The 23204-nt window shown below is 40.2% G+C and overlaps 1 protein-coding gene across 1 annotated transcript; it reads left to right on the top strand.

Annotated features, from left to right (window-relative positions):
- The first annotated feature begins 2776 nt into the window (after positions 1-2776).
- Positions 2777-16206, top strand: OTULIN (OTU deubiquitinase with linear linkage specificity). The gene is made up of 8 exons (XM_074899535.1): positions 2777-2907; positions 3777-4108; positions 7895-7968; positions 8805-8899; positions 10177-10320; positions 11697-11831; positions 12837-13106; positions 14407-16206. Exons 2-8 carry the CDS (start codon positions 3795-3797, stop codon positions 14599-14601), a joined length of 1227 nt encoding a protein of 408 aa, XP_074755636.1. The 5' UTR covers positions 2777-2907; positions 3777-3794; the 3' UTR covers positions 14602-16206.
- The last annotated feature ends 6998 nt before the right edge of the window (positions 16207-23204 follow it).

Here is a 23204-nt window from a genome sequence, read left to right on the forward strand (position 1 = left end):
TTTACAAGAGGCGAAGAGAAACCTCATTTTTAGAAGTAGTTTACATAAAGGCTGAACAGATGAATATTCCCTTGAATCACCTTTATCCACTCAACTTGGGAATGTATCTAATTTGAAAATTATGAACTTTTCCCAGTTGTTCTTGTGGGGGGAGCATTGGGCAGAGAGTGGACTTTTCTTTTGAATTTATTTATTCAGGCCATCACATTTGGAATACTTCTTTCCAGTTAATGCAAACACAAAGTTTTATGAGTAAAATCACTACTTTGGGTATAGTTTTTGTCTTTTTGTGATGAAGAGAAAAAATTTTTGTCATGTGATTGACATAAGCCCCATCTGTAAGCAGATAACTGCCAAATGAAAAAGACTGCACCCATTTTTTCAAGTTCACATGGCAAGTATTTCTGTAATGCAGCCTGAAATATGACATCATAGCATGATTTTCACCTAATAATTCTTGAGAAAGGAAATATAATTTGCTATTTAGGAACTTTCTGTTACAAGTAAGCAGCTCCAAACAGAGCAAGCATTGAATTTGAAAATTTCATTTCTCAGGTACAGTTCATGTATTTTGCAGTGTCATTTTGTAATGCACTGTTTTGCTCATCATGAAGAATCAGGTTTAGGCTGCAACTCCACCTACATTTAAAGCTCTATGGAATTATTCTGCTGTCTAGTTCTCTGAAGGGTTGTGAAATAGTCAGCCAACATGTCTCTCCTGTAAAGTTGCTGAGAGAAGGGCAAAAGTCGTTAACAACAACAACAAAGAACATAATCTTAAAAAGTAGGCAACTGTAATGATTCTTGAATGCTACTCAATCTAAATTACCTTAATTATAGGAACATGGGAAACAGTTGGGTATATTTCAAGTGGACTAGCTGTTTGAACAGGAGTAATTCTGAAATGGCCAATATGAAACAAGAATGCATTTTGAGACAAACCCATCAGTCAAACAGCTGTGCAAACAAAGAGATTTTTTCAAAGGACGCGTCTCTGTCAAGAGCAATCCAACAGAGATTTAATACACAAGAAGAGCAGTGATTAAAAAGAAATTTAGGTAATGGGTTTTTTTCTTTTTTCAAGTGTTCACATGATACTTCCTTATGTCTCAAGGATAAAAGAAACAGAAAAAACTTGCTTACAAAAATTTCCATCAGTTTTTTGTGACTTAAATGCTTCACGATGTTGCAAATTACTTATTGTTGCCATTGTAACCTTTTATAGGTTTTACAACCAAACCTCCACCTTTAAAATGTTCTCCTTATACTGATATTCTAAATACATGTTGGGTTTTTTTTTTTTCAAAAATCATGTTAGTTCAAATTCCTTTACTGTCAGCATGTTTGTAATTATTTTCCCCCAATCTTAACATCATTTGTATTACTTAGAGAAAGTGTATTCTTATGAGGGAAATTCCAGAAAGAAGACAAATACTTTTCCATTTTCAGGCCCAATTTCAAGGTGAACACGCTCCAAAATGCTCAGATTTCAGTAATTTTTTTTTCCTACTGCGGTACAGCTTTTCTACTTTTTACTGTTTTTGGCATGCTTAACTCTCAACTAACATGTAATTTTGAAAGGTTTATAATTTACTCTCTATGTAGTTCTCTTTCCTGTTTGGAGTTATGGTGCATCAGAATTCAGTGATGTATTTTTTGCTCCTGGAAGAGAACTTCCAGCCTCTCACAGGCCCCATACAATGATTGTCACATATACATGCACCCTTGCAGCACTGGGCTTTCTCACAAGTATTTTTATGGGGAGCGTCTGACAAATGAAAAGCAGTTGTATTTCCCCCCTCTCCTTATATTTAAGAAAACTTAGTGTTGTTTCCGAGTTTGGAGATTTTCACTGAACTCCTTTTATTTCACGTGAATTCAAATATTGATTTTGGACTTTATTGGAAGCTCGCTGTTTAAAATGAAAAAAAAAAAAAAAAAAAAAAGGAAAGCAAAGCACAAAGCAAAAGCCTTCCCTGCCCAGGGAGGATGATTCCAGAGGAGGGCCCCTCCTTCGCAGGTGCCGCCACTCCTGGCGCCCCGTTGGGAAGCCGCCGCACGGCCGCGGCGCTCACAGGGGAGCGGCCGGACCGGCTCCGGCCCTGCAGGCGCCGCTTCCCCGGCTCCGGCCCTGCTGTCCTCAGCTGCGGCGGGCTCGGGCTCGGTCCCGCCCCAGGGCCGGGCAGCCGGGCCAGCGCGGCGGCCTGCAGCGAGGCCCGGGACAAGCAGCCCCAACCCAGCCAAGCGCCGCCGCTCGCGGGGACTGCGGTGGAGGCGAGGCCAGGCCAGGCCAGGCCAGTCCAGGCGGCGCGTCGGACGGACGGACAGACGGACCGGACCCGCCCCGCCCTCAGGGGCAAAGGGCCGCCCGCCCCTCCCCGCCGCTAGCGCGCATGCGCCGTAGGGCAGGGCTCGCCCCACCGCCGCTGTGTTTCGGGGCTTTTTGGGTGGCGGCGGGCGGGCGGGCACGAAGCAGGGGCGCGTGGAACGCAACGTCCGGCGGGATGACGCAGGAGCGGCGGATGCCGGCGGCGGGCGACGCGGAAGCGCTTGCGGAGCCGCTGAAGGGCCGCGGGCGGCCGCTCGCTCGCGCGGGGCCGTGGCCGCTGCCGCGGTGGCGATGGGAGTGCCGGGCGCGCGCCGGCCCCCGCGGTAGCCGGCCCCTGCGCGGGCCCGCGCCTCGCGGCGGCCTCTTCCCGGGGAGCCTCCCGGCGGCGCCGGCCCGGCCCCGCGCCCCGCCGGCATGAGCGGTCAGCGGCGGGCGGGAGGCGGCGCCCCGCCCGCCCCCCACGGCCCCGGCGAGCGGGCAGCCGCAGCCGCGGCGGCCTCCTGCGCCCGGCGGGGCGCGGCGGGCGGCGCCGATCGGTGTCGGGCCCGTGGTCCCGCAGGACAGAGGGTGCCGGAAAGGTGAGGCCTCGGCGGCCCCGCGCGGTGTGGCAGTGCGGGTGCGGTTGGTCGTGTGGTGCGCTGAGCCCGGGGAGCGGGGCTGGGCGTCATCGGGACGAGCTGTGCGGGTCTCGTCCCCAGCTCCGTGCCAAGGGACAGCTTGGTACCCAGCGGGCAGCGGCACCCGGGCGAGGAAGGTTGGTGGCAGGTGGGAGGCTTTAGCCTAGAGAGAGAAGTCGGAATTGTCCAGAGCACGAATGCGGTAACTGCAAAGCAACCCGTGATTTGGGGGAGGGGGGGGGTCTTACGGATCAGTGTAAAGTCAGTATCCCTGAAGCACATCCTTAAGGCTTTGGACGATCTGCTAGAATGGATTGTAGAAGGTCTTGTCTCGTAATAACTTAGCAATCGTATTGGAAGAAACAAAGATTGTGGGTTTTCCCTTAAGCAATAATCCTTATACAACGGAAGGTGTCGTGGAGCACCAGGTGAGCTTGTAAAATGCTTCTCTTGCAGGACTGAAACTTGTTTCATTGGGATTTCTGTTCAGGTTTTTAGGTGACAGTGCCACTTGAGATGAGCAAGCGCTCAGTCAGGGAACTAATTCTAGCGTGGGTTGTGTTTGAGGAACTTACATAATTAACCTTGGTAAGAAATGAAACTGGCTTGCCAAGGAGAGGAGTTTGAAAATAACTTGGGTGCTGCGTTATCCTGCCAAACTATTCTGGATTTTATTCCTGTTTTTGAATAATTTGAGTACCCTCTGGGCGCTCAGAATATAACATAACTATTGAACATAACTATTGGAATATTGTAGTTTTTTTAAAATGTATGGTTTAGTTCTTCTGTGAAAGATACTCTTCATATGTTTTTCCATTCTTCAAAGCCAGGATAATTTTCAAGGGTGGATGACAGAACCAACCAGCCTTTCTGTGGGTGCAGAACAGACACAGAAAAAAGAGACTGTTTCCATACGGTTGGTGAAGCACGAAGAGGAAGTTGGTGTTCCTCCTAACGAACTTGGTTCAGCAGACACAGCTACTGATCAGAAGGAGCAATCTACATCGGAAATAAGAGACTATGTGTACAGAAGTCCTGGGATAAAACCTGAGAAGACAGATATGATTAAATCCTTTGTGACAGATGAGGATTCATCTAGAAACTGTGAACTATATCTACCTGTGTCTAGTAATTGTTCAGCAATGGAGTCATCTGAGGACAGGTGAGGATTTTTTTTATATATATGTTAACAGCTTTTCTATAGAAAGGGAGGGGTACTTTCAGTTCATCAAAGTGAATATCTTCGCAAAATTTTGTGTATGTTAATGTCATAGAGAAATAGGTGTAAATGTCAGATCTTAAGAGTTTGAAGGCCACCTTCACCCTTTAGATAAATTTCTTACTTTTATAGTTTATTAGTGGTTTTCTTTCCCCATCTAAGGGAATGACTGATGTGACGTTAAGTTCTTAAGGGTAGGATGCAGAGCATGGGAAACTAAGACTCGAAGGCAGATACTCTGGTAGCTTGGATTTAACCTTGTGAACGCTTTGTTAGGTGCGGTGCTGACACTGATAGAAGACTTTTCTTAATCCTAACACTTCAGCTTTTTGTTTGTTTTTTGTAAACGTCCTGCTGTAGGCCAAAGTAAAAATTTAGCTGTGTGATTCAGATTTGACAGTAGAAGTCTTGACAAGAGTATCTGGTATCTGGAGGAAGAAATAAATATGAAGGTTTGAAAAAATAAAATAAAATTCCAGACTTCTGAAAACAAAATCAATGCACATAAGAGTGGCTTTGTGTCATTGAAGAATACATTAATAAAGTAAGAGAAGAAAGTGATTTCTAATTAATCCTCTTTCTGTAGGTAGCCAGTGGACTGTTTTAGACAACATCCAAAATCTACCATAAGCGCTGACTTAGTGAAAAAGTCGCTAAAAATTGGCAACCTGTTTTCAAAGATGCTTTAAAAATCTTATCTCATGCTTAAATTACAGAGTAATTTAATACAATCTAATACATTAATGCAAGGGGTTTTTATATTAAAGCACATTTAACATTAATACACAGATTCATATAAATGTGTATTAAGTCTATTTTGTATGTTGGCAAAAGTGTGATACATAAAGATCTCTGTCCGAATTTTTAAATTAGCTGCTACTTGGCATACTAATTCTATATGATGTAATAGGCCTTTACATGAACTATTACTAGTAATGAGTGTAATCTGACAAAAAAAATAAATATTCATCGCTTCATGATAATAAACAGAAGACTTTTAAGCATTGTTTTTTCTTTTGTATGGGGAGTTCTAGTCCTGCAAATCTATTAATACAAAACTATATATATTTTTGCCTATAGTCCTTTCCCTTCTCTCCAGCGTAGTTTTGCTTGCTGTCGTCTTAACTTTTTGAAGTTTAGGGGTTTTTTTGGTGGCATGGGGTTTTTTTGTTGCTTGTTTTTAAAATGCAAATCCCAGGATTTCTTGAGTAAAATCTGACATCCAGTTTTTTTACCTTGGTATCTTTGGTTCAGCAGAATCAGATTTATTAGTTCAACAATTTAAGCGTTTACACACAACACTGTGCTCTATTTTTTTTTTTTGTTTTGTGCATTAATGTTTTCATTTAATTATTCTTTTCAACCTGTTACTTTTTCACTCTGTTTTCAAATATTAATGTGAAAGTTAACAGGGAAAAGCTTTAGTTTCCACGGACTTACTTAGCAGTTGCAATGCTAGAACAATGTTAAGATGCATTTTCAACTCTGAAATGAGAATGCCCGTGCAGATGGCTTACATCTCTTAGCTACCTTGATTTCAAAACAGCTCAGTTAAATTGCAGTACTGTGTTTATGCTGGATGTTAATCTATCAGGTTCTGGATCTATTAGTTATATTTTGCCAACTCCCAGAAAAATATGGGGTAATACATGCAGAAGGAACATGATGCTGCTTACTCTGCAGCAAACTTGTTTTTTGAGTGACCTCACTAGTTTACTAAGTTGAACACTTTCTCTTTGTGCATTATAAACTAAATATACTTGAGGATGTATTCCAAAGTAATATGCCCCACCACCTTCCATGGGATCTCTTGTAGGAGCAGGTTTGTTCATGCTCAGAGGGGGCGGCTGTTGCTTTGTGTTTTAAATAATTAGTTTACAGATAAGCTAGACTGGAGACTGTTGCTGTCAGATACAGAGTTGTTTATTATTTTTTCATAGTATTTTCAGGGTTATTAAGTGTTCTTGAAACTCTTCACAAACCTTAATGGACCTTAATCTGTGATGAGAAATAAGATTATGTGGGGAAATTAGGGTTTGTCCAGTACCACACTGTAACAAGGATAAGGGCTTGGAATAAGTATTTCTGTGATTTTTCTGCTCAGCAGGTGGTACTCTTTTTATGGAGTAGTGTTTAGTATCTACTGCATCTATTGTCTCAATTTTTTTTAGTATTGTTACAAGTCAGATTTTAAGCAGGTACTTGAGCACTCAGGAAACCCTGTTTGAAAGTTAAAGGTTTGAAACTTGAGTAAAAACTAAACTGTAGTTTCATATGGCTGCACAGTAGATGACAGTTTCCTGGTATTAACCTATATTTGTCTTTATACTAAACATTTTTTTGTTGTAAGAGGAAATATATGCAAATGGATTAGAAATGTTACCTTTTTTTAAACAAGCTGATTTGGATATAAAGAAAAAGAAATACAGAGCCGTAATTTACCACTGTATTCTTTCAACTTTGATGGGAGTAATCTAACTACTAGCTGGCTACATGAAACCCTTTTTTACGGTCTTCCTAACTGATTGTCCTCCCTTAGCCATGTAAGATGGGGCAGGGTCACAGCCTTAATTTCTTCCGGGTCTTTGGCAAGCACAGTGTGGTTTGGGGTTTTTTTGAGTGGTAGACTAGAAGCTCCTGATAGTAGTGGGCAATGAATAATAACCTTACACTTTTTTTTTCCTGCATGTGTACTTTCTTCAAAATTCAGACTCTCAATGTAACCTTCTTTTAGTGGTTATCCTAAATGATTTACTAGTATGTTTGGTAGTGTATAGCTTTTTTGAAGTGTTTTAGCTGCGAAACTGTTGTTTTTAAAGTTTATTTGCCAGATGTAATTATATGACAAATGCCACTCAGAATCCGGTTTAAAGGAATGTGCAAATTTTGCTGTCTTTTTATTGAACACTGCATGGACCTCCATTCTCAACAGTAATGTTCACACATGAGCTTTGAGATCTCTTCTTGATAATGCTACACTGTGCATAGAAGCAATATCCTTTCAGGCCATCATTTCTTCCCTCATGGTTGTAACTTGAGTTCAGAATATCTGAATGTATATAGGCTCAGATGGAGACGTTTGACTCTCTTAAGACAGTGTACTTTGACCAAAAAGCCTGTATTATTAGAGGAAGAAAGGTTTGTCTGGATTTCAGTTAGCCTGTAGGCTGCAGTTTGGATCACACTTAGTATTTTTCCTTCAGTTCATAACATTCAAACTAGGTGCAGATAGCTGACTACTTTTCATCATGACACTGCCACGTATTCTGCTCATTACTAGGCAGGTTGCTCAGCCCCAGTGGAGCGCAGATATAAAGCTTTGGTGAGTAACATGTTCTTAGTTGCATGCTTAGGTTGCAATATTCATATACTCAGCAAATAAGGCATTTTGACTTCTATATTTTGCAAATTTATCCTGTAAAATTTACAAATACAAAGGGACGTTAGTACTCTGTAGTCTCCAACCCACAGAAGAGAAGTTCAGGCAGTGATTCGTGACCAATGTAGGTGTCATAGATAAAAGTGGGGAAGAGTTGAGAGGTTTTTTTAAACTTTTTTTTTTTTTGAGAACTCTTGTTGGTTTATTGAAAATGTGTAAGACGGAAAGCAAATGGAGCTGAAAAAATACTTGGAAAGACTTAAGTACTCTCCTGTAGTTGTAAACAGTGGAAAAGGTAAATGACCAAGATTTGTGCTGCTGTATGAAGTCTGTGTTGATTTTTGTTGCAGTGAGGAGGACATGTATCGTGATGCAGAAGAAATAGAGAGAGAGAAAATACTACTTTGTGAGACAAGCTCTTCAGGTACATTCAGATTTTGTTTGGCATTTTAAATACAGTATGACAATTCATTATAGAACTTTTTTTTGTTTGTGATGATTTGACATCTCCATTTCCAGGGACTTCTGTGTACAGATGTCTCTGTGTGCAATAGAAGTTAATCATGACTGAGTACCTTGTGCAGTTTAATTCACAAAAATATCAATTTTACCTAAAGCTAGTTGCTTTTAATATACTTTTTTTTTCCTATGTTTCTATAATTCCTTTACAAAAGAATGTGAATCCTTTGGAAAGCAGTCATGTAATCTGTGTTATGAGTGTGGTGCTTGAGAATTAATGATTTGTAGTCATCATAGCAGCATCTGTTACTAGGATCCCTTGATAAACTTAGTGCTATCTGTTTTGAAATGAAGGCTGTTAGGATTCCAACAGAAAACTGTTTCTTTCTACCACTGTTTCTGGCTTATTCAGAAAGATTTATTATCTTTCTCCCCTACAATGTGGCTGCTGAAAGATGGGAAACTTTTGTCAAATATTTTTCTGATTGCTAAGAAAATGAAGAGTACTTTACTAATTTCTACTCTTTGTCAATTAATATTTTCTAGAAGAGAGGAGCAGAGTGTTCTTTATTTTGTTGTACTACATCATTATTTTTGTTCACTCATCATTTTCAGAGCAAGCTGGGTTTTTTTTCCCCCTTCAATACCAATAATTCCTTAGTAGGTATAGGTTGTGCTGCCAGTCTTGTTTGGCACCAATATTACTTTAAAGTGATAGAGTATATTTAGAAATTCAGTGCTTTCTCTATGTTGTTCTGTTTCACAGTTCTCCTTATAATGCTACATACTCTATTCTGACAGAACATAAACTGAGTGTTGCACCGGAAATAGACATCATGGAGTATTGCAGAAAAGAATGGAGAGGAAATACACCAGTAGCAAAAAGGATGAGAAAGGTATCAGTTCTCTTTTTGTTTAATTTTTTTGGGCTTTTTTTTTTCATTTGTATGTTTAGTAGGTGATTTCCTATGGGGACAGTCTTTAAAACAGGAAATGCAATAGCTGTGTGGTCCAATTCTGGTCTTAGAAGTGACTGACAACTGGAAGGTGGTTTTGTCTGTACTCATTCAAAATGTGTTTTTAGTAAGGCTACTTTTTGGTTGTGCAGGGCTTTGATTAATACTGTTCTTCATTACTGTTTTCAATTGAAAATTTAAATTTGGTTTATTACCATAAATTGGTAATTTTGTGGGCTATTGAAATGGCAGAGCAGATAACCAAACTTTTTGACAGAAGGCAAATAACTAAAGTTGGTGAATGGCATGATTTTCAAGATGGGGAGTTTGAGTAAGTTCAGTTTTTCTTAAACGCTTCCTCAAGTCTTATTTTTTGAAGGTTTTGGACTAGTTTTCTTATGTTAATCTTGAGCTAGAATAGTAGAAAATAAAGCATAAGGTTGGTCAGGTGTTTTTTGTTGGTTTGTTTTTTTCAACATGTTTGAAAATTTAGTGGTATGTATCAGTAAACCTAAAAAAATACTTCCCATAAATCAGAAGATCCATGTGTCACCTTCAAGAGACTAGTAAGAGCAATACATATGCACAGGACATTGGCTCTTGCTAGGTTAGCTGAGGAGACATACTGAGCTTCAGAAGTTAGATTTCAACATTGCTGCTTCTCCTAAAAGTGTATGTATGGGAACAGCAGGGAGGGGACAAATGTGCTAGGGCATGTGTCAAGATATTTCAGTGTAAACACAAATTTTTCCTGAGGCACAAACAAACTACATGTGACACATATTGGGTAAATGGAATAAGCTATTGCTGAAACTTCTTGTAAGCATGATGTATTTTTAGATTTATAGTCTTGTGTGTGTATGTTTGTATGTTTGGAATTATTTTTTTTCTGAAACTTAAGTAGGCTAGCTACCCACATTTCAGTCATATTTCTGTATTGTCATCAGATAAATGCCACAACCAATTATCTACTTAGATTTCTTTGGTTTCTTGTTTGTTATTCAGCAGAACTAAGGAAGTTTTTGTCAAAGCATAATTTATGACGAAAGCATTTGAACTTCCAAAATGAGTAGTGGATCAACCCTTTTTTTTTTTTTTTTAATAGCATTAGCTATTTAAATTGGGTGCTGATATTCCAGTATCTTTTATGATACTAGTGCATGACCTTAAAATGTTTTATTAATGCTTTCATATTATTTGGAATTTTTTTTTTCTAGGGATACGAAGCAGTTGCTCAGAAGTTTGCATCTATAAGGAGAGTACGAGGTGACAACTACTGTGCTCTCAGAGCAACTCTTTTCCAGGCACTAAGCCAAGCTACACAGTTACCAAGCTGGCTACAGAGTGAGGATTTTACTATGGTATGCATCAAACTCTGATCTTCTGACAGTAGAGGGATGTTGGTTATAACCTGCTTGATAATTTTATGATCTTATTTCTCTGTTATGCTATATGTGCTCACTTCTCAGTATCCCTTGAATTGAGAAGTGGTAGTGTTCAGTTTTGTACTTTTACACTGATTTTTTTTCAACTAGGGATTGAGTCCAAGTCCCCTTAGTTTCCAGTTTACAATGTATAAATGTTACCACAGTGCTGACTCTAATGTAACTTGTCTGTCTTCACTGTGCCCTCTTGGTTTCTTCTTACATCAGGTAATATGGCAGTAAGAGGTTTCCCGCAAGACAGCTGGTAATAACAAAAATTATAGACAAAAATCAAAGCAGAGGGCATGTAAGAGATATGTGTGGTGACAACTAACAGTACAATTTTAACAAAGGGGTTTCAAATTCAAAACAGTGTTTACATGCATATTTCTAGTTGTAGAAGTTAACTGGCATATAATCTTTGGTTTAGTTTTATATGTCCAGTTAGCATAGAATGCCAGGCTGGGGTGGGGGAAGGTCTCTCTATACCTGACAAATACTTGGTTGCCGTAAAGAGAACATGTTATTAATTTGGAGTCCTGATAAAATGAAAACTGACTGATAATGGCTGTTGGCATATGTGCTGCTCTAGCCAAATAACTCATTGTGAGACAGAAGTTGCTCCTGCAGTTCTAGTGATAAAATGGGTTAATAAACAAAGGACATCTTGGCAGTTGCTTGTCCAGTTTCTTACACTCAAGAGAAGTGTAAAACCTCATCACTGAGCAGGTGTAGCATATAGGCAGTAAAAGAGGCAGTTCTGAGTCTACAGTATGATCTGATGCATCAACTAACCCCTAGTTTGTTTTCTTCTTTATAAGAAAACCTGCCCCGTAGTGTTTTAGTTACCTTCCCTGAAAAGATGACAGTTTGTGTGTTCTGGACAAAGTAGTTTGCACTCCATCAAGACTTCTGGATTATCTGGTGGATGTCATTATACCTTTCACATTGTCTTCTGATGGTTCAGGGACACTTTCTAATGCAGTTGTCATCTGCTGCGGGAGGGTTTTTTAATTTTTAAAAAAAAAGCCATGAGTAACTTGGTGTGATTAATTTTTCCAGTGCTTATGTGGTGGTTAAATCTGGAAATAGTGATAGACCAGTATTCTGTCTATTATCCAGCAAGTATTATAAAGAGCCAGTTGTGTTCAGTTATGGTCATCTTACTATGACATCTGTTCAGAATAACATACGAGGGATCATTTTAAGGTGCAAAATGTTAAAACAAAATAAATCAATAATGTACAAGTTGGTGATGGCTTTTCCTTTCAAGACTTTTGACTTAAGCTGCCTTCTTTTCTCTCAACTTCCAGCTTCCTGAAAACTTGCTGAGCAAGTATGACTGGATCAAGCAGTGGCAGCTAAAACAGAAACTGGGCAGGAAGATGGGAGAAATAAGTGATGAAATTAAAGAGTATTTAATACTTCTGAGGAAAAAGGTTGGGAAAGTACTTGTTTATTCTTGGTCACTTGCAAATAAGAACAATAACAGAATTTTTTGCATGTGGTGAATTTAGCATAAGGATGCTTTCACTAGTGAAAGTCACTTTTCTGTATGTATATGGCAAAAAAATCCAGGAAAGAATATCTGTTCAGATCTGTGGGAGTTTTCTGGTCTTTCTCTGCTTGCATTAGCCTGATGCTGGAATCAATTTGTAAGCAGCTCTGCAGAAAAATAATTAGATTTCAGTAAAGAAATTAATGTAACAGAGTAACAGTTTGCCTCTATTTTTTGTATTTATTTGCACGAATGTTGTATACTATGGATTAATGCTGTTGCTATGTTTAACAGGTCATGGAAAGAAAAAAACCCAGAATAATGCTGAAGTAATTAAAAAGGAGTAGTTTTTCTTTCATGTTTATATGTTCTTGTTCTAGGTTAATGTAGCAGGAAAATGACTGTGCCATTTCAGTGTTCGTACTATATTACCTATCCCCATCCTTTGCCCGCTTGAAACTCTGGAACCTATTTAAAAACTCTTCTCTTGTTCCCGTCTTACTGTGTATGCATATTCTCTTTTTTTGAAGGCTTTTATGAATATTTTAAAGGCTACATTGAAGCAGTTTGAGGGCTGGAATGAAATACGCATTCTGAGTTAACTGGAATGTAAAGAATTTGAAGGATATAAGATTAATGATGCAGGAAACAAAAAGGTTATTACCTTATTGCTTATTGTCCCGTGACCACATTTGTTTTGCCACCTTGCAACAGTTTCTAGCATCCTGTTCTGTTGCTTTGCTTAAGGAATAATTTAAGCAAAATCAGACTAACTCAGCTTGACCTTGATAGGACTAAAGCTGTGGAAATATTCTTGATTGCTTTTAAAAAGGCACAAAGCCCTTTATAAACTAAATTCTGAGTGTCTGTGCTGAATATCTGACAATTCACAAGTAGCTTTTTGCTGCACTTGCAAGGTTATTGATATGTGTGGCATGTGGGTTTTTTTTTATAGTGGAAGAATATAAGTGAAATCAAGCGTCCTATTGAGAAACAAGAAGCTTGTGATAAATTGTTTAAAAATGAAGAGGAGGAGTATAGTCTCTATGAAGCACTGAAGTTTTTGATGCTTAACACCGCCATTGAATTATACAATGATGATAAAAATGGAAGGAGAGTTCCTGTCTTCTCATGGTTACTGTTTGCACGGGATACATCTAGCAACCCTCGTCAGTTAATGCATAATCACTTGAATCATATTGGTCACAGTGGAGGCCTTGAACAAGTAAGGAGAGATTGTTCTTATAGTGTTATTTTCCTGTTTTGCAGATTTTGGTTTTATGTGGTTTAAGAAATCACCCAGCTTTTGTTGGTCTGGCTAAACTTAATGGTATAGTGTCTGGTCTCTTGTTAGGAAAAATGTAGTAGAGCCGCTTGCTTGTAGTAAGAGTCTGTAAAGGCCTTCCTTTCAAACATTGATTTTTGTCTGGTAGCTGACATTTAGGTAGCATCCTTTGAAAGTGTGGTATTCTATTAATGGTAACATTACTATTAGTCTCTTAATTATTAGGGTTTTTTTTTTTAAAAAAATCAATATAAAAGCTAATACTCAAATTAGGAAGAGAAGATCCTGTGTAGTGCATATACTTGGTGAATTCTGATAAACTAATGTCAGTTACTGCCTTATACCTTGCAGAACTGGTATGCATATTACAGAAAAAGCCCCAAACCAAAATGTAGTGGTGAATGAGCTTGAGTAGTCTGAAATATTTTAGAAACATCCACTTAAAAACCCCCTTACTGAATGTGTTACAAGTGTGGTACTGCAGTTAAATTCAGTACTTAATTGTAGACACTAGAATCATGGAAGTATTATGTTTTGCTTCTGTATATTGGCTTGAAAATCTGATGGCTGTAGTATAGATTGAGGTAGGTTGCTATTACTGTTAAATTAGCTGATTCATTGGTGACTTTTTTGCTGCCCAGTTTCGTCAATGTTATGTCACTTATTTTTGTTCTGACTAGATTTATTTATTTCAGTTACATTCTTTGTAAATTATTATTTAAAACAGGATATGCTTGCCACTGTAGTAGACAAGATAGAAGATTCTCCTGCTTCTTTCTCTGAATTCCTTCTCATATCAGCAGGTTTTATAAGTCCTTTCCATCTACTTCGCTAGAGAGTTCAGAGTGCCTACTAAGAGAAAGGATCATTGCCTGAAACCTGTTCTTGTCTGGCTTAGTGATTTGACAGGATGAATACTGATACAGGAGAATGTCTTTCCTACCTGATTGTGGCAGTAGGGAAATGGGGTTCTCTGTATAAAGCAGCTTTTTTTTTTTTTAGGACTAATATCCTACTATGCCACTGTTGGGTCTGAGGAGCTTCATGTTAAGAGGCATTGTATCTTGAGGTATATGATTGAGATACTGAAGCAGAGATGCTTGTGTATATGCATTCTTCACATTTTTTTTCTTTGAAAAAATAAATCTGATAGGTATTAGTTCAACGTTTTAATGAGAAAAATCTTTTAAAAGGTATGTTTAATTTTACACATCGTATTTCTGCTTTTTTTCCAATGTAGGTGGAAATGTTTCTCCTTGCTTATGCTCTGCAGTATACCATCCAAGTGTATCGACTGTATAAATACAGTACTGATGAATTCATCACACTTTATCCCAATGAGCCAGAGGAGGACTGGCCTGTGGTGACTCTCATAACTGAAGATGACAGACATTATAATATTCCAGTCAGAATGTGCCAAGAGACTATGCTGTAAACAGGTGATTTTTGGCAGACAAACCTGTGCTGCTTATTGAGGTTTCCAGGGCTATTCTGAAACAGGGTTATGATGAAATATGCGTTATTAAATCTAGAACAATTTGAAATCCATGTTTTAGAAGTTTACATCTGAAATAACATATCAAATAGGTACTATCTTAAAGAGTAAAAATTTTGAAAGTATGGCTTTTGTTGCCCACAAAAAAACCCAACTTCTGCAGTCCTGTTTTTTTGAAGGGCTTGCTCTGAATAGGAATGCAAAAACTGAGATTTATTTCTTATAAGACGATAGGTGAGGCTCTGTGGTAAGACCTGAGCTGACCTTCTGCTCTCTAAAATAATGAGATAACTATGAATTGAAATTTCTGGAAAAGTAAGCTGGCAGTGTCCTGAATAATATTTGTAATACTGCTTAGAAGCAATTTTTTACAAATCTTGGGTCTCAGGAAGTAGTATCATTCTTTTGCAGTTTGGAATTCAATGCCTGCCATGGTTTATGCTATAAGAGAAATGTTATTTAAAATTTTCTAATGCTTTGGGGTTTTTTTTCTGGCATAAATATCTCTTATTTGGAAGCCAGTTGTCTGTTACACTGAAAATGAAGAGCTCTTCCCCTTTCAACCTCTTGAGTGGATCACGGCAAAGAGACTTGATAATAAGGGAGTATAAAAGTTGCATGTTAGTAGGTCACAAATTCAAAACCTACACAGCATCCCCTCTTTTGTAATGATAGCTGATATGAGGGAACCATGTGCCCACTAGCTTCCATATCTGTTCATGTTACTGTTCCTGTAATATTAAACCTTGCTGGTAGCTGCTGTAGAGAACATCGGGATTTTAATTTGTCCAGGGAGTGCAGTAGGTGGAAGTAAACTTGTGGTGCAGCTTCACCACTCTTGGGAAGAGTATGTGGAGGGTTCTGTTTCTGCTTAGAATTTTTCATTATGCTTTAAGTTGAAGGAGTATAGAATATATTAGATGCTGGGAGTGCTGACATGCCTAAAAAATTAATTAAATAATAAAACCATCACCTTTTAGCTTAAAGTGGAAATATGCCCTATAGATGATTGTCAGAACAAGAGAGTGAAAGTTGATTTGGGTGAAATGCTGGTCATACACAGATCACTTGGCTTCTCTTAGGCCTTCTTATATAAAAGAGTTAAGATTATAAAAACTACTTTTCATGCAAATATTCTGGAGGAAATGACATGCAAAACTTCAAATTTTTCTGTTTTGTTCTACTTAAAATTAATTTGTTAGCTTTTCTTTTGTGAAGGGCAATTACTCAATGAGAATGTGGATTGACTGTTCTAAAATGTGTTTTAGACATATCTTAATGAGGTCTTGTACTCTGTTATATTTATCATGTTGTCTTTGCCTTTTAAAACAACTAGTTTGATCTGTTACTGAAAATTTCTGGGAGCTACAAGGGAATAAAAATAAACCAATTAATCTGGCAGTGTTTTGTTTCTTGTTTTATGGCCTGTTTTCTCTCTAGCTTTATACTTTTGAATTTTTAATTTTGAAATTCTTGTTCAAGTTATTTATTGAAAGCTGTAAAACATAGTAACTTATGTAAAACAAGTAATTATTGGGTTGTTGCTTTCACATGGACAGCAAAAAAATTTCCCTAAATTACTGTTACCCAAGTAATGCTAAAGGGGAAAGAAATAAATTTTTGCAACTCGCTAAACTGTGATAGAGTTGTACTTACAATTTAAATAGCTGAAGTTTAGCTGAATAGCTAAATCTTGATGTCTTGTAATTGTGATATATTATTGAGATTACAATTCAACACCTCTTTGAAAGAGACATCTTTGTCATACATTTAGATCAGTGGCTTTTTGTGCTGCTTATTGAGGTTTCTAGAGCAGTGGCTCTAAATGTATGACAGAAGCCTCTAAAGCAGGTGCTTTTTGAGGGCTGCAATTGCAGCCATTCGGTATGTAAACAATTCACATAATTGGTTTGTATATTGAACTGAGAAGTGTAAGACTGAGCACAAGGCATGCGTACACCTTAAGTCACATATTGTTCTTGCAGAAGTTGAGTAACAGTAGAAAAGCTGATGTTGCTTGGTATTTTCCAACTGTGTTTTAGAGATAAGCAATGAGTCTGTACTGTGGTGTGCAGTATATTGATTTTACTTAAATATAAAATTGACAGCTGGCAGTTTTTAAACTAGACATACAACGGATAAATACTGCTTTTCTGTTGGGTCCCCACTCCCCTATATTCCACTGAATAAACTGAAAGAGTCAATAAATTAAATGAAGTGAAAGTGAGGGCTGGAAAAGGAAGAGGAATAGAGGTCAGATCAGTTCTGCTCCCTGCCCTGATGTCTAACAGTCTTACATGTAAATACATTTATAATAGCTGCTGTACTTCAAGATCAGTGAACTAAAGGAAGCAGATGCTTTACTCCACACCTAGCAGACACTGTTAGGTGCAGTGCAGAATTTTAATACTGTGATCTGTGAACTCCTAGGAGTTAGTAGAGATAAAAAAAGTTCACTCTGACTGTTGGTGTGCTTTTTGTACAAAAAATACTGCCTCCACTTTAGGCCCATCTTTTTTTAATCTCTATTTTAACATCATTGTTACATCCCCTTCTGCCCCTTGTATGCTTTTTGGAGAATGAGGCGCAAGACCATTGTGTTCTTCAGAACCATTTTAGCATACTTTCAGGTATTAAATAGAAACATGCTGCTTTCTACCATAGTGCTTTGACTTGGGCTATCTGCTCTTTAAAAAGCATATACGCATGTATTTTTCACTAAAAACACTGTAGTCTACAGGAAGCTTTTATTTTGCCTTTCTTCAATCTTCTAGTAAGAAAGATATAAAGTTAATGGATCTTTATCATCCATCTTCCTTTCTGTTGGTGGAAGCGTACAGCAGAAGTTCTTTGTGTGAAGGAACAGAGGTTCAGGTGAGCACGCTGGGCTGGGAGAAGGGGAAGAGAATTGCACTGTACTATGTGGGAATCGCTGGCTGTGGGCAGAGCGATGGGCTGACCTGGTGCTGCAGCAGGTGAGGTAGCAAAGCTTAGGCTGGGTACAGCTCTGGAAGGCTTGTGCTGGAACCAGCCTCATGGCGTCCTGTGGGAGCTCAGCCCAGAAGCTGTCTGTCGGGGGAGGTGCAGGTGCATTTGGTTCAGGATTGCAACTCCATTCAGATTATTGTGTCCAGGCTTGACCAAATCTTGGTCAATTTTTTTTTTCTGTGACAGTGAGAGCCCTGTCATCAAAAACTAGTGAAGGAGGGTGAAGAGCAAGGTGGGAACTTGTATCTCACTAGAATGGTGGACATGGTCATATATCCCATTTCAGGAGTCAAAGGAAGGGGCGAGAGGGAGCTCTTGTATTGTTTATCAAGTACAGGGCTCGATTCATGATCTCGTGTCCCTAATATTTAATAGTGTCAGTTGTACAGCACCTGCATCATGTTGCCTTCTAGACATAATTGCTGTTTGTTTTCCCAGTATGCCAGGTGGCAGGATAGGACCCAGAATGTTTGAAGACGGCCAAATGTGCTTTATGGATGCTCCCTTTTTTGGTAACGGTGGAAGACGACAGGCAGCACGTTCTGGAAGCTTGCCACTAGATGAATAGTTGTGCTATGACATCGACTAACGTGCTTCAAGTCAGGCAGATTCAAAGAATATTTCCATTTATAAATTTCTGGAGGAGGAGAACCTCAACCTCTGAGAAATGGAAAGGAAATGTTATTAATTCCACGTGGCTGAAAGTGAACTAGGGAAGGTTTAGCATGGTAGAGGCCTCTCAAGGAAAGTGACTCTCTAGCACCCTTTCCCCAGAGCCCTCATTTCTGCATGGGTGCTGATGAGTTGCTCTTATTTCCATTCATGGCTTCTATTTAGGTCAATGGAATGGCATAAAACCACCCTGAGACGTACTGGGTCATTGAAGAACTAGTCAGTACTGGCTGAAAATTGTTTTATCAGGGCTGTCGAGTGAATGCTGTGGCATGCTGAGGAAGGAGCAGCACATCAAATGTGATTGCCAGCTGTCTCCTCCAGAGGATTGTTTGCCCAATTTGCCCCTTTTTTGGAATTGTGAGGTTTGGTTGTTTTGGTTTTTTTTTTTTTTTCAGACAGCTGCCCACCAAGCCTTTGACATGATACATTTCCTTTGGTCTATTGCAGTAGACAGCTGCTGCAGAGACTGTAGTAGGTAGGCTCTGCACATGCTCTTCAATGTCAAGCTTTCAGTCTGACAAAGCAAGATATTTTTAATTGAAAAACCCCCAAACATCTCATTCTATAGAAATTGTTATGCAGACTGAATGTGGTAGGTACTTCCCCCCACCCCTTACCTTTCTAGAATCAGATAATTCTGCAAGTGTTGTGGCTTCCTGGGATGGGACAGAATTTAGACACTGTCCTTATTAGATCTGTTGTGCACCTGCCTGTCTTTTACTTTAAAAAAACTAACAAAAAACCACAAAAACGTTGCTGTGATAATTGTCAAACTAGTATTGTCCTTCTCGAGCAGGCTTCTTGTACTTCACGGAACGTTCACCGGACTAGTCTCGGTCCTAACGTGCCTTTGCCGAGGCGCCCCGGAGCGGCAGCTCCTCTCCGGGGCGGGGCCTGGCGGCTGCCGGCAGGTGTCAGTGCAGCCCCCGCAGCAGGGCGGGCGCGGGGGGACCGGCGGCCCCCCCCCTCGCCCCCTTCCCGGCTCCCTCCTTCCCAAGTCACGGCCAGGGCATCTGCTGGACCTGACACTTCACCTCCATGCTTCAGCGACCCTACGTAGTAAATCCAGTATGATTAAAATGCTGCTCAAAAGATCCCGGGTTAGCAGCATCAACAGCTTTATAGACCCACGTGGAGGGAAATATTAGTTAAAAGTAATAGTGCATAGGTAGATGAAAGACATTTTGGAGATGTGTAGAACAGTGTGAAATGAAGTGGTAAGAGACTTGAGACTTTTTGTTTATATTCTTTAATTTTTTTATCTTTTGAATATCAAATAGTTCACCTGTTTATACCATGAATAAGAATCTGCTAGTAGGGGCTGAAATCTGTAACAAGCCCTTTCTTTGGTTTCTGAATCTTCACAGCCAGCATAATTTCTGTAAGAAATAGCTGAGACATGCTGTGTGAATCCTTAGCAGTGTTTCTAGGAGAGCTTACTCTCTTTACACAAACATGAGGCTATATAGTGTCAAGAATATAATGTATGTTGAGAAATGGTGAGGTTGGATTCCCAGATTACCCAGGAGCAAATCCAATAACTTTTAAAATGTATGAACCTGTTAGTTTTCAACACATTTGCAGGTGCACAAAGCATATTCTATTTTTACTGTCCTTATTATAGAGGGCAAAAAACCAGTTCTAGCCGTAGATGTTGACTAGACCAAAAGCAGATATGAAGCTTTAACAGCTGTAGACACCCACGAGTACGGTCTGCAAGGAGAAACTGTACCAGCAGCACGCAGTGAATACCGCAAAAGGAAGCAATGAGTGCTCGTAGTGGGTGACTCTCTGTTGAGGGACACTGAGGTGCCCAACTGACAGCCTGACGAGGAATCACAAGACGTATGTTGCATTCCCGGAGCTAAGGTCCGAAATGTTGCCAAGAGGGTGCCACAACTTGTCAAGAGCACAGACTACTATCCATTGCCACCATTTTGTGTGGGCATGAATGACACCACAAGCTAGAACCTGGGCAGAATCAAGGAAGACTATACCACCCTGTGTGTACAACCAAAAAGTATTGGTGCCCAAGTTATCTTTCCTTCCATTTTACCAGTTAGAGGAAAGGGTGCAGCCAGAAGTAAACATAGAATGTGAATCAACTTCTGGCTGTGTGACTGGTGCCATCATGAGGGCTTTGGCTTTTATGACAATATGTTCTTTGATGGCTATAGCCTGCTAGGGAGGGATGGGATCCACCTGTCTAGAAGAGGCAAGGCAGTAGGCTGTCCAACTTGGTGAGGAGGGTTTTAAACTGAAGGACTCAGGGATTGGGGTGCAAAGTGGCAACAGCCACGTCATTGCAACCAGCTGAGGGAATAAGCCAGGCCAACCAGAGCAGTGACAAATGTTCCTTAGCTGCCTTCCAAGATGTGAACCAGAAGACCAACCACCTTAAGTGTATGTATACAAATGCATGCAGCCTGGGGAAAAAAACAAGAGGAACTGGAGCTCTGTGCCCAGTCAGAAAGGAATAACTGAAACATGGTGGGACAATTCACATGACTGGAGGATCATGATGGATGGCTATAGGCTGTTTCATAAAGACAGGCAGGGAAGAAGAGGTGGAAGAGTTGTGCTCTATGTTAAGGAGAACCTTGAATGTATAGAAGTCAATACAGTGATTGTGGAAGCCCTATTGAATGCCTTTGGGTCAAGATCAGAGGAGTCTTCTCCAAGGGGGATCTTACAGTAGGTATCTGATACCAACCTCCAAACCGAGATGGTAAGATCAGCGAAGCGATTTTTGAGTCACTTAAGCAAGCTTTGGGTCAACAGAACCTGTTTTTTATGGGTGACTTCAACTACCCAGACATTTGTTGGAAGAACAATACAGCAGCTTACACGTTATCCATTAAGTTCCTAGAATGCCTAGAGAACTGCTTCCTCATACAAATATTAGATGTGTCAACCAGGAATGAAGCATTACTGGACTTGCTACTCACAGACCAAGAAAACCTGCTTTGTAATATCTTGGTTAGTGATAGCTTAGACTGCAGTGATCACAGTATTGTGGAGTTTGGGATCCTGCTGAGTATGGTGAAGGTCACTACTAAGAAAGAGGTTTTAGATGGTTTAAACCATGACAACCCTGATGAAGTTTGTTGATGATACTGAATCGAGTGGGGAAGTGGACACTTTGGAAGGGAGAACTGTCGCTTCCCGCTCAGATGAGGGGGACAAGTGACTCAGATTTGCAAATCCCCAATGGAGCAGACAACAAGTCTCTAAGTCCAAGCATTTATTAACTACCTACAATGTACTAATTGAACACACAATAATTGGCTAAATATACAGCAAGTTGTGGCGAGCAATACAATATGCCTTGCATTTCTTGATGGGAAAGGGAAAAGAGGGAGATAGAGGGAATGGGGGAATACAGATCACTGGTCTGGGTTCCTGCGCTGATCCCGACGGTGAGGGTTCCAGGCCATCTTTTTTGCTGGCATCTGTCTTCTTTACTTCACTGCTCTCTCCAGGTGCCCCCTCCCCCTTTCTTCCCCCGCCTTGATTTATACACCCTTTCCTTGGGTCCATCCCCTAGGTCGACCCACATAGCTACATATCCCATGTACAGGGAGGGGTAAGGTGTTTCATGGGATGATGTAATTAGCATGATCATGTTAACCATCATTAGCATATTGAGGGGTGTTAAATATGCATTTTGTGGATAGTGAAGCAAAGGTCATTCACTGGATGGATGGTCCTTGAAATCTGGCCAGGTGTACCAGAGCAGAGCTGTCCTGTCTCCACAGGACTCCCCCCTTCATCTTGTGTTATTCGGGCAGCCTTACCAGCTTCGACCTCCACAGAATGCACCCTGTGACTCATAGTTTTGTCTTGCGAGTGTTTGAGGCATTTCTTTGATCAGCCTCAACTTTTGCTTTCCCAGGCTGTTTTTCTTAGTTTCTTGCAGGCCTGGTTTCTCGTCTCTCACAAGAGCTGCCCTGCTGGAAGAGTGGGCTCACAAGAACCTTATGAAGTTCAACAAAAACATGTGTAAGGTCTTGCACCTGGGAGAACATATTCTAGGAGTGTAGGACAGGCTGGGATCTCCCTGGCTGAGGAGAAGCTCTCTGGAAAGCGACCTGGGGGTCCTGGTGGACAACAAACTCAGTATGAGTGAACAGTGTGCTGCAGCGGCAAAGAAAGCCAACAGGATGCTGGGTTGCATCAGCAAGGGCATCACCAGCAGAGACAAAGAAGTAATTATCTCACTCTGCTCACTGTTTGTCAGGCCACACCTTGAATATTATGTTCAGTTTTGGTCCATGATAATCAGAAAAGATGTGGAGAGGCTGGAGAGGTTCTAGAGAAGGGCCACACAGATGATCAAGGCACTGGGAAGCCTGACAGGTGGGGAAAGGCTGAGAGAACTGGGTTTGTTTGGCTTTGAAAAGAGAAGGCTTAAGGGAGACCTTATGACCATGTTCCACTATTTAAAGGGTGGCTACAAAGATAAAGACTCTCTTTTTACAAAGAGTCACATGGAAAAGATGAAGGGTAATGGGTGCAAGCTACTCTTGGGGAGATTCCAATTGGATGCAATTTTTCACAATGAGAACAGTTAGCCACTGGGAATCACCTTCCCCAGGGAAGTGGTGGATTCCCCAACATTGGACACTTTTAAGATTCAGCTGGACAGGGTGCTGGGCCATCTTGTCTAGACTGTGCTTTTGCCAAGAAAGGTTGGACCAGATGATCCCTGAGGGTCCCTTCCAACCTGGTATTCTATGATGTTTTTTAAAGATTTAAAGTGATTAGAAAAACAGAATAAGCACAATAATAATCTTCTATTACTGCCTATACTGTTCCTGACATGCTGAGATGTCAAAAATTATTTCTGGCTGAAATAAATATATTCAGTGTAAAACACT

The sequence above is a fragment of the Athene noctua genome, chromosome 2 (genome assembly GCF_965140245.1).
Source record: "Athene noctua chromosome 2, bAthNoc1.hap1.1, whole genome shotgun sequence".
NCBI classification, from domain to species: domain Eukaryota; kingdom Metazoa; phylum Chordata; class Aves; order Strigiformes; family Strigidae; genus Athene; species Athene noctua.

Excerpts from the sequence above, each read along its gene's own strand:
- OTULIN (XM_074899535.1), top strand. The coding sequence starts at position 3,795 with ATGACAGAACCAACCAGCCTTTCTGTGGGTGCAGAACAGACACAGAAA. Across the intron at positions 7,969-8,804 it reads TTGTGAGACAAGCTCTTCAG|AACATAAACTGAGTGTTGCA; the intron begins GTACATTCAGAT and ends CTATTCTGACAG. Across the intron at positions 8,900-10,176 it reads TAGCAAAAAGGATGAGAAAG|GGATACGAAGCAGTTGCTCA; the intron begins GTATCAGTTCTC and ends TTTTTTTTCTAG.